This window comes from Rhinolophus hipposideros (genome assembly GCF_964194185.1).
Source record: "Rhinolophus hipposideros genome assembly, chromosome: 5".
NCBI lineage: Eukaryota > Metazoa > Chordata > Mammalia > Chiroptera > Rhinolophidae > Rhinolophus > Rhinolophus hipposideros.
This window is the reverse complement of record NC_138051.1, coordinates 59,139,051-59,158,402: the sequence shown is the minus strand read 5'-3', so window position 1 is coordinate 59,158,402 and position 19,352 is coordinate 59,139,051. Positions and strand designations below refer to the sequence as shown.

Here is a 19,352-nt window from a genome sequence, read left to right as displayed (position 1 = left end):
CAGGGTCGGACCCATCCCCCCTGGCACCAGCGGCGCCGTCTCCGCGGCCAAATATTAGAAGTGAATTCGAGCTGCGCTTTACCTTTAGTTCCGCACTGTCCGCCATCTTGCGTCTGTCAGCGCAAGCGCACTGAACCTCGCCAGGGGCCGTCGCTAGACCCGCCCATCTAGCCGGCCTGGCCCCGCCTCGGCCCGTCCCCTCTCGCCCCTCCACCTCCCCGGCCCGCCCCCGGCCTCCTCCTCGCTTCTGGAGCTCGGAGCCCCGCCCCTGGCACGTACAGCTGCGAAACGGACACGTACTATTTAAATAATGGCGCCAAGCAGGGAGATTTGACAGTTACTCCCCCCTCGGCCTCCCCAACCCCCATCCTAGCCTGGCTAGCGCCTCCAAGAGAAAGGCCGTAACGAGAGGGCTGCTGGCCTAAGCCCCGCCCCCCCGCAGCCGGAGGATCCCTTCAGCAAAGCTTCGATGGCCACTGTCACATGAAACAATAATGTCCCCCTCCCCCAATCAGCAAGTCCTCTTCAGCACCTGCTACCTACGAGACTACGTGTAGACTAAAAATAACAATCCCTTACGTTTAAAGATCACTTGGTGAAGGCATTTCCACGTTTATTAGCTCAGATCCTCACGACAATCCAGTGAGGTAGGCAGCGAAGACTTGACAATTCCCGTGATACATATTCAGAAATGAGAGCTCAGAGAAGAAAAGTGACCTGCCCAAGCAAGCATTTAACTGGGGTGGCCTAAGACCAAATTCTGAAGATGTTAATTCATTAACTTCTTTGTGTCAGCAAGTCCTTAATTAGTGACCATGTTCCCGCCCAGTTTCTAAAGTCTACATATGCATTGGGAAATTAAATACAACAGAGTCCCTGCCCACCTGTAGTTTTCAAATCAGGGAACAGACAACCAATAAAGATACAATTACAACTGGTGATGAGTACCAGAAAAGAGTAAATGGTCCAGTGAGAGGAAAAGGGGTCGGGAGGAGCTGTATTTAATCCTGAAAGGGCTTCCTCCATTAAATTAACATTTAAGTAGACATGATGAAAGAATATTTCACACCTTTTCCTCTCTACTGAAAACTTCCTATACCTCCTCCCCAACCCTCACTTTTTGCTGCTCAACTTTGCCTCACATCTCAGCAAAAAAAGAAAGAAAAAAATCTCCCTTATCTTTTCACCATAGAAACTTCTCTTAAAGGCATTGGTAACATTTGGGTTACCATGAATGAAGTGTTCCTGTGCCTGTGAAGGCCAGTCCATCCACCAGTGACCTGGATTCCTTTCACTCCCACATTCCTAAAGATTTTATTCCTCCGATTACCTCACCCTCCAGCATCATTATTTCCCCCCTCTCTGTTAGATTACTCCTATCAGTATATAAACATACTGAAGTACCTCCCATCTAAAACAAACCTCTCTTGACTCCAAAGTTGCCTCCAGAACTGCCCTATTTCTCTGCTCTCTTCACTGCATAAATTCTCAGAAAAGTTTTTCAAGTTCTCTCTACTGTGCTGTTTCCACTTCCTCACTTCACATTCACTCCTCAGCCTACTCTGATCCAGTTTTGACTTCCCTCAAGATCACTTATTTAGATTACTAATGATCTCCATGTTTCCAAAGCCAACAGCCAATTCTCTATTCTTATCTAAATTGACCTCTCAGCAGAATTGCAAACAAGTGAAAAGTTTCCTTTCTTATTTATTTATTTATTTTTATTTTTATTATTTATTTATTTAATTAGTTTCAGGTGTGCAAAGCAATGTAATAATTAGACATTTACACCCTCACAAAGTGATAAGAATAAAATCTTACCATTTGCAACGATATGCATGGACCTAGAGAATATTTTATGAAGTGAAATAAATCAGAAGAAGAAAAACAAATACCACATGATTTCACTTACATGTGGAATCTAAAGAATAGACTAACTGAGCAAACTAAGCTTCCTTTCTTTTGAAACACGTTTTCCCCTGAACTTCCCTCAATATCTCACCATCAAGATTTTCCTGTTACCTCAATGGGACTCCTTTTCAAAATCCTTTGATTTCTCCCCTTTGGCTTAATCTTGAAATGGTAAGATTAAGATTAATCTTTAAATGTTAAGGCTGTGTTCCAGGGCTCAGTCCTTCTTTTCTCTATTTTACTCTCTTCAGGTGATGTCATCCAACTCCTCGACTTGAAGTCTATAGACTAATGATTTTCAAATTGCTGTCCAGCCCAGACCTATACAACAAAACCCAGATTCACAAATCCAACTAGCTGCTGAATATATCTACTTCATGATGCACAGTCATCTCAAACTCATGTCAAAGACAGCCTTGATTTTATCCCTGATCCTGCTTCTTTCCCAGTATTCTCAGTTGATGGCACCACCATTCACCCAGTTGTTCAAACCAAAAATCTGGAAATCATCCTTGATTCCTCTCTTTCATTCACTTCTCACATCCAATCCATTAACCAGTCCAGATGACTATGCCTCTAAAATACATTCCAAGCCTTTCCACTTCACTGGATCTCCACTATCACCACCTACTCCAAACTGCCATAATTGCACAAATGAACTGCTGGGGAGGCTACTCAAATGACAGGACCACATTAAGATTTCTGTGGCCTTAGGCCCTTTTGCCTTCCAGAGATTGTGGCATAATAAAAAATCTAATCAACTTTGTTCCTGGTTCCAGACACAGAGCTCCTAAAACATTTGAAATTTCCTGGTAGGATCATCTTTCGTTATTCATAATTAGTCCCTTTCCAACACACCTAAGTGTATGCTGATGAGGTGACTAAGAGTGGGTCTCCTATTCTGTTTCCCCAATAATAAGAACTAGCCAGACAATCAGTTCTAATGCATCCTTTGGAGCAAAAATTAATATAATACTTGGTATTATATTGTGTTGTATTATATTATATTATGTTATATTATACTATACTATACTATACTATACTATACATTACTATATTATACAAGACCCGGTCTTATAGTAAAATAAGACCGGGTCTTACATTAATTTTTGCTCCAAAAGACGCATTAGAGCTGATTGTCTGCCTAGGTCTTATTTTCGGAGAAACATGGTAGGTCACTTCTGGATGGGACTTGTCACTAGAAAGACAAAACACATGATTAGAGGGAGGGTAGTGAATATGTGGAAGTACTGGGAGTTAGGGCACCAGGAGAGAGCATGGAAGCTCTGCATCTCCTCCCCCAATACCTCACCCAATGCATCTCTTCCATTGGCTGTTCCTGAGTTATTTCCTTTATAATAAACCGGTAAATGGTAAGTAAAGTATTTTCCTGAGTTCTGTGAATTGTTTAGTGAATTATCAAACTTGAGAAGGGGATTGTAAGAATCCTCAAATTTGGTCAATCAGAAGTACAAGTGGCCCATAGGACTGGTGACTGGTATCTGAAGTAGGGGCGGTCTTGTGGAACTCAGCCCTTAACCTGTGGGCTCTGAGCTTACTTCTGGAGTTAGTGTCAAAATTGAATTGTTGGATACCCAGTTGGTGTTGGAGAACTGGTGTGTAAAGACACCAAGTATTTGGTATCAGAAAACCTCAGAGGCCCTTTCTTCCTTAAAAAAAAAATATCAAAAATTATATTTTACAACTGTGTTGATATAAAGACTAATGCAGTCCAAGTATACTTTTTTATTTTAAAGATTTAAAACATTTTTGTGGGACCCTAAAACTATTTGTGGTCCTCATACAACACAAAAACTTAACTCAAAATGAATCATAGACCTAAATATGAGTTAAAACTATAAAACTCTTAAAAGAAAAGTTAGGAGCAAATTTCTATGAACTTGGATTAGGCATAGATATGGATCACAAATAGATTGTTAGTAGCAATGGTATAGCCACTTTGGAAAATAGTTTGGCAGTTCCTTTGAAAACTAAAAATGTACTTACCATACACTCAACAATTGCATCTTTGGGCATTTATCCCAGAGAACTGAAGATTTATTTTTATGCAGAAGGTTGCACAAGAATGTTCATAGCAGCTTTATAAGTACCCCGAACTGGAAACCATCTAAATCTCCTTTGATGGGTAAATAGCTAAACAAACTATGATATATCCATACCATGGAATATTACTCAGCAATTTAGAAAAAGAACAAACTATTGATATACACAACAACTTTAATAAACCTCACGGAAATTATGCTGAGTGGAAAAAAAACAAACTCAAAAGGATGCTTATTGTGTAATTCTATTTATGTAACATTAATAAAATAACATAATTATAGAGATGAAAACACACTAGTGGTTGCCAGGGGGTTAGAGATGGAGGCAGAGGATGGTTCTTACCAATGTCAATTTATTGGTTTTGATATTGTACTACAGTTCAATAGACGTTAACTTTGGGAAGACTGGAGGGAAGGATGCAAGTGACTTTCCTACATTTCTTCGCAATCTCTGGTGAATCTACAATTACTTCGATATAAAAGTGCATACGTGTTTTTAGATATATATGTATATCTGAAAAATGTGTATGTGTGTGTGTGTAAGATGCAATATATCAAAATCTGTGGAAAGAGGGACATCAGTAAAACGGCAGAATAGGCAGTTCCAAACTCCCATACCTCCACAGAAACGTTGAAAAAACTACCCAAACAGTCAGACCAACTTTGTTAGAACTTTAGAAAACAGTTAAAGGTTTACAGCAACCAAACAAATGTTTAATAATTTTTTTTTAAAAAGACAAATGGTAAAACATCTTTAAAATTATAAGAAAATTCTATGACATTTTTCCTTGCCCCTGTACTTGAAGACGGTGGCTCACCCTCTGAAGGTAGAACCCTGGTCACTGGCAATCATTGTGTTTGTTCTAATCTGTCTGGGGTTAGCTGAAGGACTAATTCAAGGCATTCATCTCTACTTTTCCTAACCTAGAACCCACAACAGAAAATAAGTGGACATTGCTTGAAAACATGGTAAGGTAAACAAACAACCTGCAACTGCCTGAGGCCAAAGATTATAGTTGGTACATACAATAAACCGTCTAAAGCTGGGGACAGAAATTCTCTGGGAAATTAGGGCATTCAAATTCAACAGTACTCATGAACACAGGGACATTTAGAAAGCCACCCGATGCCTGGGACAAGATGCTTGCTCAGGAAAGACCTGAGGAGATCTGTAGATCGCACCACTGGCTGATACGTACATTCAGTGCAACCAGGAACAGAAGGCTGAAGAAGAATTTCAAATAGCCTAGCTAAGTGTTAAAGAAATATCCCTACCTAGAGCCCAACTGAAAAAATGGGAAAGTTTTGTTTTGTTTTGTTTTTCGTTTTTTTGTTTTCAAGTTCCCCACATTCAAGGAACTCTTGGTAAAAACACTGGGTGAACACAGCTAAGTCTTCAACAATCAAGAACAGCAAACCCTGAGGAAGGGAGAGAATTTGATTTCCAGAGACAACACATTATAGTGTTCAAATGTCAGTTTTTGACAACAAAAAATAAATCACAAAAGATATAAGAAACTGGAAAATATGAGCCATTCAGTGAAACAATAATTGACAGAAACTATCCCCAAGGAAGCTCAGACATTGGACTTATTATACAAAGACTTTAGAGCCACTGTCTTAAATAGTCTCAGAGAGTTAAAGAAAACAAGGAAAAAGATACATGAACAAAATGAGAATATCAATAAAGAGATCAAAATTATTAAAATGAACTGAGTAGAAATTCTGGAGCTGAAGTGTATGATAATTAAAATGAAAAATTCACTAGAGGGGTTCAAGAGCAGATTTGAGCAGTCAGAAGAAAGAATCAATAAACATGAAAATAAGACAATTGAAATGATCCGATCTGAGGAGCAGAAAGAATAAAGAAAAGTGAACAGATCCTAAAGGGGTACCATCAAGTAGACCAACATATATACTGTGGAAATTCCAGACGGAAAAGAGAAAAAGAGAATACTTGAAAAATAATAGGCAGAAACTTTCCAAATTTAATTAGCTATACAAATCTACATATCTAAGGAGCTCAGTAAACTCCAAGTAGGATAAACTCAAATTGATCCATGAGACATATAGTCAAATCGTCAAAAGTAAAAGATAGAATCCTGAAAGCAGCAAAGGAAAAACAACTTATCACATAGAAGTATCCTTAATCAGACTAACATCTGATTTCTCACTGGAAAACATAGAGGCTAGACAGTAATGGGATAACATATTTAAGTTCAAAAAGAAAAAATACTGCCAAATAAGAATTCTATATCCAGCAAAATTCTCCTTCAAAGATGAAGGAGAATATAAGACATTCCAAGATAAATGAAAGCTAAGAGAGTGTGTTACTAATAAGCCTATGCTAGAAAAAATACTAAAGGGAATTTTTTCCACTGAAATGAAAGGACAGTAACTAGTAACTCAAAGTCATGTGAAGAAACAAAGAACACTGTTAAAAAGTAACTACATAGATAAATATAAAAGTCAGTATTATTGTACTATTGGCTTGTAACTCTTCTTTTTTTCCTTTATATGAGACAAATGCACAAAATATTACCTATAAATCTATGTTACTGGGCACATAATGTATAAGGATGCAATCTGTGACAATAACAATATAAAGGGGGAGGGACAGACATGTATAAGAGCAGAGTGTATATTATTGAAATTTAGTTGGTATTATTCACATTGGGTTGGAGAATCACTGAAATATGTACAGAAAAGGAAAGAAGAAGGGAAGTAATCAAAAGAGAACACTACAAAAAGAAAAAAGAAAAAAATCAACCAGATTTTTTTAAAAAGGCAATAGTGGAGGAAGTGAGGAATAAAAAGTATGTAAATCATACAGAAAATAAATAGATAAATAGTTAAGGGCAGGAAAAAAAATCCTTTCTTACCAGTAATTCCTTTAAATATAAATGGATTAAATTCTCCAATTAAAAGACAGAAATATCAGAATGGATTTTAAAAACATGATCCATTTATATGCTATCTACAAGAGACATTCATTAGATAAAAAGACACAAAGAAGTTGAAAGTAAAAGAATGGAGAATATATTCCATGTAAATAGTAACCAAAATTTGGATGGTTATATCATTATCAGACAAAATAGATTTAAAACAAAAAGGATTATAAGAAAAAAAGAAGAGTATCATATATTGATAAAAAGTTTTTTAAAATCCATTCTGCCAATCTTTGTCTTTTAATTGGAGAGTTTAATTCATTTACATTTATATTAATAAAAGGTTTACTTCATAAAGAAGATATAACACATATAAACATATATGTACCTATATATGAACCAAAATATATGAAGCAAGTGCACATTAAAAATTCTCCGGAACATATTATATATTAAGCCACAAAATAAGTCTTAATAAATTCAAAAAATACTGAAATCATACAAAATATCTTTTCCAACCACAGTGGAATGAAACTAGAAATCAATAACAGAAGGATAACTGAAAAATGCACAAATATATGGAAATTAACCAACACACTCATAAACAGCTAATGAATCAAAGAAGAAACCACTAGGGACATTCGAAAATACCTTGTGACAAATGTAAACAAAACACAACATACCAAAACTTATAGGGTATAATGAAAGCAATGTTCGTATGGAAATTTATTGTTGTAAAGTCTTACATTAAAAAAGGAGAAAGATTTCAAATCAATAATCTAATTTTATACCTTAAGGAACTAGGGAAAAAAAGAACAAAGTAAACCAAAGATAGCTGAAGGAAGAAAATAATAAAGATTAGAGTGGAGGTAAATGAAATGGAGAGTAGAAAAACAACAGAGAAAATCAACAAAATCAAAAGTGGGCTCCTTGAGAAGATCAACAGAATTGACCAATCTTTATTTAGACTGACTAAGGAAAAAAGGAGAGAAGACTCAAATTACTAAAATCAGAAATGAAAGGGTAAACTTTACTATCAAGTTCAAGAAATAAGCAGGATTATAAAGAGAATAAAATGGTATTCCAACAAACTGTATAACCTAGAAAAAAGGAACAAAGTCCTAGAAACACACAATCTACCAAACTGACTCACGAAGAAACAGAAAATCTGAACAAACCTATAACAAGTAAGGAGATTGAATCAGTAATAAAAAACATATAAATCCTCCAATAAAGAAATCTCAGGACCACATGACTTCATTGGTGACTTCTACCAAACATTTAAATAAGAATTAACAGAAATCCTCATCAAACTCTAGTAAAAAATATTTTCTAACTCATTCTATAAGACAAGTATTAGCCTGATACTGAAGCCAGACAAAAACACTCAAGAAAACTACAGACCAATATCCTTTGGTTAAATTTATTCCTAAGAAATTTATTCTTTTTGATATTATCATAAATGAAATCATTTTCTTAATTTTCTTTTAAATTGTTCATTGCTAGTGTATAGAAGTACAACTAATTTTCCTGTGTTGACTTTGTATTTCACACCTTTGCTGAATTTGTTTAACTCTTAAGTGGCAACCTTTGTATTATGTAATTTACCATAATAAAAAAATAGTTAAACAAACAAACTTAGAAGGAAATTTATAGCCATATATGTCTATATTGGAAAATTAAAAGGTTGAAAATCAATTATACAAGTTTCTATCTCAGGAACATATTAGGAGAACAGCAAATCAAACTCAAACTAGCAGTAAGGAAATAGTAAAAATGAGAGGAGAAATAAAAATTGAAACAAATACAAAATAGAAAAGATCAATAGAGCCAAAAGTTGGCTATTTGAAAACTTTAATGTAATTGGTTACCCTCTAATAAACTGATCAAGAAAAAAAGAAAAAAATTATCATAATCACGAATGAACCAAAGATCACTATAGACCCTAGAGACACTAAAATAGATAATAAAAGGTACTGTGAACATCCTGATTCCAATACATCTGATGGTTTAATGAAATGAACAAATTGTATACATCATAATTGTATACAATTATACATATAATTTACCAAAACGTACTAAAAAAGAAACAGAAAATGAGAATAGTCCTGCATCTACTAAAGAAATTGAATCCATTATTTAAAACCTTGTTGCAAAGAAAACTCCAGACACATATGATTTCACCAGTGAATTTTCTAGATAATGAAGGAAGAAATGATGACCAATCTTACGCAAAGTCTTCCCAAGAATAAGAAAAGATATAACTTCACTCTTTATGAGGCCAGGACCTTAAAACCAAAACCTGACAAGGATATTACAAGAAAGGAAAAGTATAGACATTCTCTCTCATTCCCATGAAGGCAAAAATCTTAAGCAAAATATTAGCAATTTGAATCCAGCAATATATAAAAGTATAATGGAATATAACCAAGAGGCACTTATTCCAGGGACATAAAAAGTTGTTTAATGTTTGAAAATTAGCCATTCTAATTCATCATATTAATAGAAACAAAAAGGGAAAAATCATATGATTGTATGATAGATGCAGAAAAAGCATTTAATGAAAATTTAATACCTACTCATGATGTTAACTTTAGTGAACTAGTAATAGAAGGGAACTTCTTTGTATAAGCACAAGCATCTACCAAAAACCCACAGAAAACATAGTTAATAGTAAAATATTGAAAGTATTCCTGTTGATAATGGCAATGAGCCAAAAATGATAAGGTAATTTGAAGAAACTATCAGGATTAGAAAGAAAGTAATAAAATTGTCATTCACAGGAAACATGATTGTGCATGTAGAAAACCTAAAAGAATTCTCAGAAAAATGATTAGATATTAGAATTAATAAGTTCATTGTATACAAGGTAAGATAACAAAAATCAATTGTGTTTCTATGTATCAGCAGTAAACAAATAGAAAATGTAATTCATAAAAAGATGCCAATTACAATTTCATTTTTAAAATAACAAAAAATATCTTAGAACACATCTTTAAAAAAGTGGTCTTTACACTGAAAACTATTAAACTTTCACTGAAATCTGAGAAGACCTAGTTAAATAAAGGGATTATATTCTTTTTATAGATTTGAATACTCAGTATTGTAAAGATGTCAGTTCTCCCTAAATTGATATGTACGGGGGGGGGGCGCAAAAAAATGTATACACGTGACTTGTATTTATCTTTATCAGTATATATTGAGTATTACAATTTTAACACAGTTTTTTTCTTTCTTAAAATGTGTATACTTTTTTTGGCACCCTCTGTATTTAGTTGGAACACGTGCAATGTAATTGCAATAAAAATCTTTGTACATTTGTTGTAAATACTAATAAACTGATTGTGATATTTATAGATATGCAATGATTCAGGAATAGCAAATGCAATCTTAAAGGGAGCAACCTAAATGGAGGCCTCACACTACCAGATATCAAGACGTTATAAATCTGGAGTTATTAAGTCATTGTAATATTGGCACAAGGATAGATAAATAGACCAAGGAACACAAGAAATAGCTCAGAGACAGTTGGGAAATGCATGATCTTTTCAATAGTTGATACAGGTCAATCAGATATCATTTTGCAAAAAAATAAATCTGGACCCCTTCTTCAAACCATAAAAGCAATTCCAGATAGATCATAAATCTAAATACGAAATGTAAAATCAATCAATCAATCTTCTGTCAGTTAACATAGAAGAATATTTTCATGACCTTAATTAAGTTAGATCGAAGTTTCTTAACTAGGACACAAAAAGTGCCAACCACAAAGGAAAAATTAGTAAGTTGGAGCATGTTAAAATTTTAAACTTTTCTTCATTATAAGACACTGTTAAGAAAAGAGAAAAGGCAAGCCAATAGTGAGGGAAGGTATTTGAAATACATATATCCAGTAAAGGAGATCATCTAGAATATTATGCGAGATATTTATCAAACTCCTTCAAATCAATTTAACAAAATGAGAAGCAGACAAACCAATAGAATAAATAGACAAAAGACTTGAATTGACACTTTACTAAAAGAGCATACTCTAAATGACCAATAGCTATACCAGGGGAGCCAAAAAAATGTATACACATGACTTGTATTCATCTTTTGTTATCGGTATATATTGAGTATTACAATTTTAATACAGTTCTTTCTTTCTTAAAATGTGTATACTTTTTTTTGGCACTTAACTTCATTAGTCATCGAGGAAACACTCATGAAAACCATAGGGTGGCAAATTTGGAAGAAAGAAAGGAACAAGCTTGGCTCAGTTTACATGTAAAATTCTCTGAGAGGCCTTCTTATCTAAAGACAGTACCTGGTAGAGTTCATTTCACCTAGAGTCAACATTTGCCCTATTTTTGGCTGACTCACATCTAAGCCACCTCCATTATAATAGACCTCACAGAGGAAAGCCCCCATTGTAGGAGTTTTGGTGAAAGGGGAGTGCCCAGAGCTAGCCACCCAACATGGAGGCCAGAAGCTGAGGGAAAACAGCTTCATGGTTCAACTAAGAGGACAGGTGTGTGAACCAAGCCCAGTCAAGTAACACCTCACTGCTGACCCAGCAAACACAGCTTTCTGCAGCTTGACCTGCTTTCCAGTCTCTGGATCTCTCAGCGTTCCAGTTCACTGTCCAAGTCCACTCTTCCAAACTCCCTTTGATCCTCAGAATCCCCCAATTGTCTTCCAATAAGTTTTTTTTTTTTTTTACTTAAGTGGATTTCTTTGCATGCAATCGACAATCCAGACTATGCATCATTTTCTTCTTCATTTTTTTCCGTTGGACTTATCACACAGTGTACAATTATTTTATTCATTTATTGTTTGTCTACTTGGTGCTGACCCAGACTAAGAATAAGCACTAGGAGGTCAGGGTTCACATCTGTCTTGTTTTCCACTTTATGCCCTGCACTTAGAACAGGGCCTGACATATAATAGGAACTCAATAAATACTAGTTGAATGAATGAATGAATGCCTTTTTTGCTTACTACCTTCCTGTTTTGTCTGTTTCTTCACAGAGGGTTTTTAAGCAGCCATCTTCACTTAAATATTTAACGTGTGAGCCTAGCTTCAGGATAGACCTAGGATCTAATGTGAGGATGAAAGATTAGAAAGCTACCTCATGTTGCTAGTTTTCAAATATGCCCAGATATTTATATTACCTTTTAGTTCCTAAAAGAAAGTCCAATTTTCTGTCTCACTAACATACTGTCATTCAACAAAGGAGATAACCATAATTTTAATCATGGCCATTTTTTTAGTGAACTAAATTAAACTATTCCTTATTTTGAAAAAAAAACCTAAAAGAAAACTTTTATTTTTAATAAAAACAACCCTCTTGAAAAAACACATTATCTGTGATTTTCAGTCTTTAATAGAATTGCAGAATGAAATATCAGGTAAGAGAGGACAGAATAAGGAAATATCTCAATTTTAACATATTTTGGGTGAGTGCACTCAGTGGAAGGAACTCAATCTCAAAGATTTGGTATTTTTATTCAGCTTTAAAGCAAAATTAAATTTTATTTGAAGATGGGCTCAGAATACGGCGACTCACCCTCAGAATAATAAAAATAGAGTAGCAGAAGTATTACTTGGAATTAAAAATCTAGACCCAAGGATATGGATAATGAAAAGTTGTTATTGTTACTTATAGTCTGTTTCACTGTAATACACCCTCAAAACAAAAAAACCTGATAGTCATTAAATTTGTTCACAAACACCCACGTGTTCCTTTTCTGTGAACATGATAAGATGAACATTTTCCCACACCTTTTGAAATGAGGTCTATTCATGTGATTTGCTTTGAATAAGAAAGTATTAGGAGAAGGAAGTTGTATCTCTTCGAGGCATCTGTGCCATGTTCCCTCTCCTTGCAGTGATGAGTATGGAAGCGTATGTTGAAGTGGAGCTTCCATCAGTCAAGGGTTTTCAGTGACTACAATGAGCGGACGCTCCTGCTGCCTCACATGGGACACTTGGCACAGGCAAGAAATAAACTTTTATTGTTTTAAGTGGCTGAGATTTGGAGGTTTGCTATGTAGCATAACCTATCTTATCTTGACCGATTCCCAATATGAGATGCTGCCAGAACAAAAACCTAAAAAAAGTGTCTTTGGCTTTGTGATAAGGTGGCAGTGAAGAGGATGGTGAGCCATGTTATACAGTGGTGAAACATTTAGAAAAGCTGTTGCTTGAAATTACTTGGAAGGTAGATTATGTACACAATGAATTTGCAGCTCTACAAGAAGCAATAAGGAAACATAATGTTAGGGATATTTAACAAGGTATTAGAGAGAGACAGAGAAAGAGAGAGAGAGAGATGGAGAGAAATAAAGGAAGAGAGAGAGAATGAGAACAGAGGGAGAGAGAAAAGAACTGGTTTGCAAGTAGGAATAAAAAGCAAGAGTCCAGAAATTCAGAGAATTACAGAGTTGGAAGACAGACTGCTGCTCAGTACAAATTAGGTGAAAGATAAAACAATGAAAACTCTACAAGGATATAATCAAGGCTTTGCTCTCACACCCACATTTTAAGATCTCTGGATAGATTAAGGTATCAGGATTAAAGGTTCAAGAATGGGACTTTGGGATCGATTTCTTTGGGAAAGGGCGAGTGAGGGTATTTTGGTTGTGGGAAAGGCATTTGGTGACCAGAAGTGTGGCTTGTAGTAGACCTATGGCTGTTCACAAATATCTTGGTTCTCTTCTCCTAAGCACATGCTAGGATTATACTTCCTTGTTCCATTTGAAATTAATCCTGACCATGTGACTGAATTTGGTCAATAAAATGTGAAAGGAAATCATGTGAGTCACTTTTGGGGAGAAGCTTTAAGAGCCATCATTTTCTCTTCCTCTTCTCCCTCGTCTTGGTGAGGACAGAAACACATCTTGAGACATAGCCTCCGTCAGCCTGGGTTCCTGAGTGAGTGTAATCGATACAGCCTTCTGCCATTCACCCTTTGCCCTAGCTGTTCCTTCACCCTAGAATGCTCTTTGCCATCTATCCGTATAGCTCACTTCTTCTCCTCCTTCAACTGAATCTTGGCTCAGATGTCACCTTCCTAGGGAGAACTATGTGGACCACCTATTTAATATTTAAGCCCCCTCTGTGCCTCCTTACTGTGGGTGCTCCTGATCCACTTAATCCAGCTCTATTCTTTTCCACAGTAATTGTCATCTTCTAACACTCCACGTAATTGACTTATTTATTATATCTCTGGGCCTGTCTTTCCCATCAGAACGAAATTGCCTTTAGGGCAGGGATTTTTGTCCACTGATGTCTCTTAGCACTTACTACGTAGTAGATGCTAAAACAAATGTGTTGAATGAGTGAATGAAATAAAAGAAAACATAAAGCATTAAGCACAGTGCCTAGCCCATAGTAAGTTGAAAGCACATTATCATCATTATTATCATTATTATTATTATTAGTTGAATGTTAGTATGTATACAAGTGCCTAATGTAAAATATGCACTTAATAAATTTTAATCTTCCTTCCCTTCCCTTTATATTTCTCACGTAGGACAGTGCCTTATATGTACTATACGGCCCCCCCATTATCACTAGGAGTACTCACCTTTGTGCCCCACCCCAATTATCACTAGAAGTACTGTTTACAACGGTTAGCCAAATACTGGGCCTCTGATCCTCATCCTTCTCCATACCCCCAACAATCAGCTCTCACGGCTTGCTCTGTGACCAGGGGGACAGTGCAGGTGATTAAGGTGATGCTGGTGGCCCCACCTTACCAGATCTACCTGAACTGCTAGGGACTACAGAGTTCTGTTGAGAATTTGCTCTGGCGCCAACGTCTGCAAGACTATTCAAATGCAAAACACTTAGGAGCTAGGGAGGCTTGGTCGTAAGATAAAATTGTCATAAAGTCTCCAGAGGTTGGAAGAAACCTGGCTGTATAATCACCATGGTGGGGCTTTGTTTAAACAAGAGTGTTCAAAGAATGTGTTCAGGACTATTTTAACTCAGACTTCCAAAAAATCAAAAAGTAAGGGTAAATACTTAAATGATTTTAAAGATTAGCAAGATAGGAGACTATATAATTTATATAGCCTCCATTCCTTGTTCTAATAAAGTAATCTTGTCTGTCATGTCTGGGGGAAACAAAGATGGGGGTCCTGGGGAGAGGGAGTCCATCTGTAGGTGTAAAATGAGATCATACACCCTGGATTTTCTGGGGTCCTGCTTAATATCAAATATTCTGACATTGGCAGACAGTGTATCTTCGATTTTTGTTTCTGAAAATATGGCCACCATTTAAATTCATTTACATCATCTACTCTAACACTCTTATTTAACAAAAAAAGAACATGAGGCCCAGAGAGGGACTCATCAATGCTAGGCACAGTTCCTGACACATAAGGTACTAAATTTGGGCCAATGACCTGCCTGAAATAAGTAAATTGTGGAGTTAGAACGCTTTCTAAGACCCTCTCTCCTACAGATCATCCAGCTCTCTGTGTGTGGCCTCAATGCCACACAGGTTCTAGGCCAGTATTGAGAGTATTAGCAGCCACAGTTCCTTCAAGCCCGTGGGTTTGGGATTAAGTGAGGTTCTGCAACCTTTTTTGGGGCCTCTAGGCATGAGTTACACATTTCCCCAACACCTATCTTACTGGCAGCATGTGACTACATTCTTACAGGCCCTTCTAAGAAAGCTGTCTTGCTCTGAGTCAGGTAGCTCTGCAACACGTCACCCAACAGATGAGGTGGAGGAGAGGGCCCAAGTCAGTGGTGGCCATCATTTTAGACTGCAAATGAGGCAGTCTATAGGGTTCCAGGCATGAGAACACTGACAACAGGCACCTTCTCTACTACAGAGTGACCGGTGGACCCTCCAGAACTGCTCTTTAAGGAACAGAAAGAAGATGTAGAGGACGCTGTGATGTGGCCCCCAGGTCCCCCTTCAGGACTGAGTTGCTCATTCGCTATGCTGCTGGCATTACTGGCGAGTCTTTTTCCTCTGGAAGACCTTCTAAGACAGAGAGGGAAGCAGACAGTGGGACAGAAGCTTAGAGACCATCAGAGAAGACAGTGAACAAAAGGTATGAGGTAGCAGACCCCATCATCTCACAGAAATCATTCAGAAGTCAGGAGCTACAGTTAAATTGAAGAAAAACAGAGAGAGATCAAATCACTTCCTCAATGCATCCTTAAAATCTGTTGAAGTAACCTGAGTTGTCTGCCCTCTTCCAACCAGAAAGAGTCTCAGGTGGGCAGCTGCCTGTGTCTTTATTGTCTTCCCACTTCCTGCCTTGATCCTAGAGCCAGGTGATTGGAACACTCTGCCCACATTTGTCAGTCTGCCCAGTGTTCTCTATACCCCCAACTCCTGGCTGCAGTCTTGTTCTAAATCAAGTGATGACCCAGAACAAAGATGCTTCCGCCTGTCTGACTCTGAGTTCTGCAAGTCCCTTTGGATATTGTCTTAGATTACTGCCGCTCCCCTGGGGGCTAGTCTGATGGCAGGGTCATTTTCTCTAGCTCCAACCCTTCAGGCTATGGCTCCTCTTCTCTCCCCATTAATTCATGATGCTGAAGGGTACAGCCAAGTACACTCAAGTTCTAAAAATCTCCTTTTCCTTTTGGCTTTAGTTTCACGTCTAAGAAAACACAGACATGGCTCCTTATAACTTTAGATTTTTCTCCATTATTTTTTGTTCTCTTGGTCTCTATATTTTATTCTTTAGCAAGAGATCTTTTCAAGTTTCACAAATTTATGACATCCGAACTAAGGGTTACAGAGTATATCTAACTAGTAGAATAAAGTGTTCACATTGAGTCTGAAATATTAGTTCAAATATTTCTTGTTATAATATAAAAGTTGATGGATCGATAAAAGTTGCTTTTAAAATAGATTTGTTTACTTATTTGTTAAAAAATGTCAAAATGTAAAATTTTAAACATACACAAAAGAAATCATGTGATAAATCCTCACGTACCCATTATCCAGGCTAATCCATCTAAAATGTACATATTTATTTCTACTGTGTTCAGTCGAGTGAATGCAATTAATGGATGATGAATCAACTAATATACTTGCAGGTAGCTGAAGGTCAACATACAATGACAACTACTGATGACATTGTTTAATGGACCTGGGTCATAGTGCTACCTCAGACTACGAAACCTTCAGAAAGGTCTCAGGCAGACAAGAAGGCAGAAGCTGGCAAAGATTTCTGGCTTTTGCTTCCCAAAACCCAAGGAGTTTGAGGGAAAATTAGAAGGTTTGCAAAAGAAAGAAGGAAAGGAAGCTGTTTTCAGGTACAGTTAATGCTTAGAGGCAAACAGAGTTCCTGGGAGGTAGTAAATCCTCAGAGAGGAATGGCTGCTGGCTGAATCTAGGCTGGGGGACTATAAGCTGACTCAAGAAAGATGCCCAAATCCTCAGTGTGATACAAAGTAGTAGAGAATTGTTGGGCCTAAAGGGACCAGGTGGGCACAGCCAATGGTTGTCTCACGGTTCTATGTGTCTGATGAGGAGACACTGCTTCCCACCTCCATCTTGGCACTGGAAGAGACTTGAGCTGTGAGGCACCACCCCTGCTTGGGAAGCTGGAGGAACTCAGGTCAAGTCTCAGCAGGATGGCCTTGGAGTCAGTTAAGTAACTTGTCCAGGTTCACGTACAGCTGCTAACACGTGACAGAGCTGGCATTTTGGGCCAGGTCTGTCAGCTTTCGCACCTGCGTGCTCAATTCCTCTGCAAGACTGCAGAAATTCAGTGCCTAATACCTCTATCAGTTTCCTGAGGAGCAATTGATAGGCGTGAGGGTACGTATATCAGACAGCCTTTCAAGGGACCCTTCTCCTGAGGTAGCGTGGGAGTGAAGGAACTGAGCTAGCACTGCCTAGATTCCCTAAACTGAGCTATGTGACAATGTGCGGCCTCAGGCTCCTCATCTGTGAAATGGAGCTGCAACACTTACCTCATAGAATTCCTGGTGAGTATGAGATAAGAGAAGGGAGACGGGATAAACAGTAATATACACATGTCTGGGTTTATGAGTAATCTCAGAAACAACAACAACTAGACTTTCACATGTAATAACCAGCCCCGAGGCCCTGATGGACTTTTAAGAGCAATTCTGTTCCTGGAGGCTGAGCTCTGGTGTTTCAGTTGTGTACAGCCTGCTCCCCTTTCCTGGAACATCTTGTTCTGCCCTCCCTACTTTCCCTTTGCAAACTCTTGTTGATCTTCTCGTCTCAATATAAGATGTCCGTCACCTCCTCTGGAGGAACTTGTGGGACCACACCTCACCTAAACATCTAGGTGGCACCCCCCTACTCTGGGCAAACCCACCACGCATGCGCTGCCCTTGTGGTACTGAAACCCCCCCATCTACCAGACCACTAGAGCACTCCTCTTCCCAGATAGCCCCCCCCCTCCAACTAATCTAGCAAGCTCCTGAAGAGTAGGGACTGTATCTTGTTTATCATCGTATTTCTGAGGTCTACAACAGGGCCTCACATACATAATAGACACTCAATATTTGAATCTGTTAAATGAAGGTAGATACAAATAGACCCTCTGAATCATCAAAGGCAGATTCTTGGTCCCAACAATTTCAGTGCCAAGTATGTCTTATTATAATTGAATTTCCTGAAAAGTGGGAATCCAAATACAACTTAGATATAACAAATCTAGTCACCAACCACCCACAAGCAGATCACAAATTCCTCCTTAAAGGGCTTGATAATTCTTTGGCTTGCCTCACTGTGCTTAAGAAAGTTCTCGAGAAGCATTTGCTGAGTAATTGGTCAACGTAATACACCTTTCCTTGACCAGTGTGGAACAAAATTAACCGCAAAACTTCTTATTATTTACCATGACTCAGAACTAAGGGATATTTCATAAAGTATTGAAATTGGGAACAGATCTTGCCCCCTTAAAAAAATTTCAAGGCCCAGTTCATATGAGGCCTGATGCCAGGAACTATGGGATGGCTGAGATAATCTAGAGTCTAGATTCTAGACAGCCCTGCCGTCAGTTGTTTATAGTCTCCTACTGGAAGATAATAAACAGTGCACCATCCCCAATCTTAACTTTGGCTCCGGCTCAAGTCCACAGATTTGTGCTCTGCTTTCCTTCTGTACCTCAAGCTGGTCAATGAGAAATTAAGGAACTAAGAAGTCAACGAAGCCCTTGACATGCACTATACTGACCAGCCACAGACATTCCACAATGAATAATGGCGGGAAATTCAGTCTTACAGCAAACAGTACAAGATTAAAATATTTCCCACAATACCATGACAAGCAGTTGGGCCATTAAAATTACAAATTGCCACTTAGGCTAATGTATTTTATTTGCCTGATGCTCTCTGGAGTTGTTCATCTCTCTGCCAGAGATGACACAGATATGTGATATCTTGATTTTATCTTAGGCAGGAATAAGAACAATGAGAGCTTCTATGAAATTTTGGATTGCTGGTCTCAGGACACAACTGTCATCTTTTACAATACTCAAAAATGATGCATTT

At 37.5% G+C, this 19,352-nt stretch overlaps 1 protein-coding gene across 1 annotated transcript in view; it reads right to left on the bottom strand.

Annotated features, from left to right (window-relative positions):
• The window catches only part of PIAS1 (protein inhibitor of activated STAT 1), a 114,058-nt gene extending 113,935 nt beyond the window's left edge, over positions 1–123 (bottom strand). The window contains exon 1 of the mRNA XM_081050439.1: positions 83–123. Within this exon, the coding sequence (XP_080906565.1) occupies positions 83–106 (24 nt within the window). The 5' untranslated portion in view covers positions 107–123. The remainder of the gene's footprint in view (positions 1–82) is intronic.
• Positions 124–19,352: the final 19,229 nt, after the last annotated feature.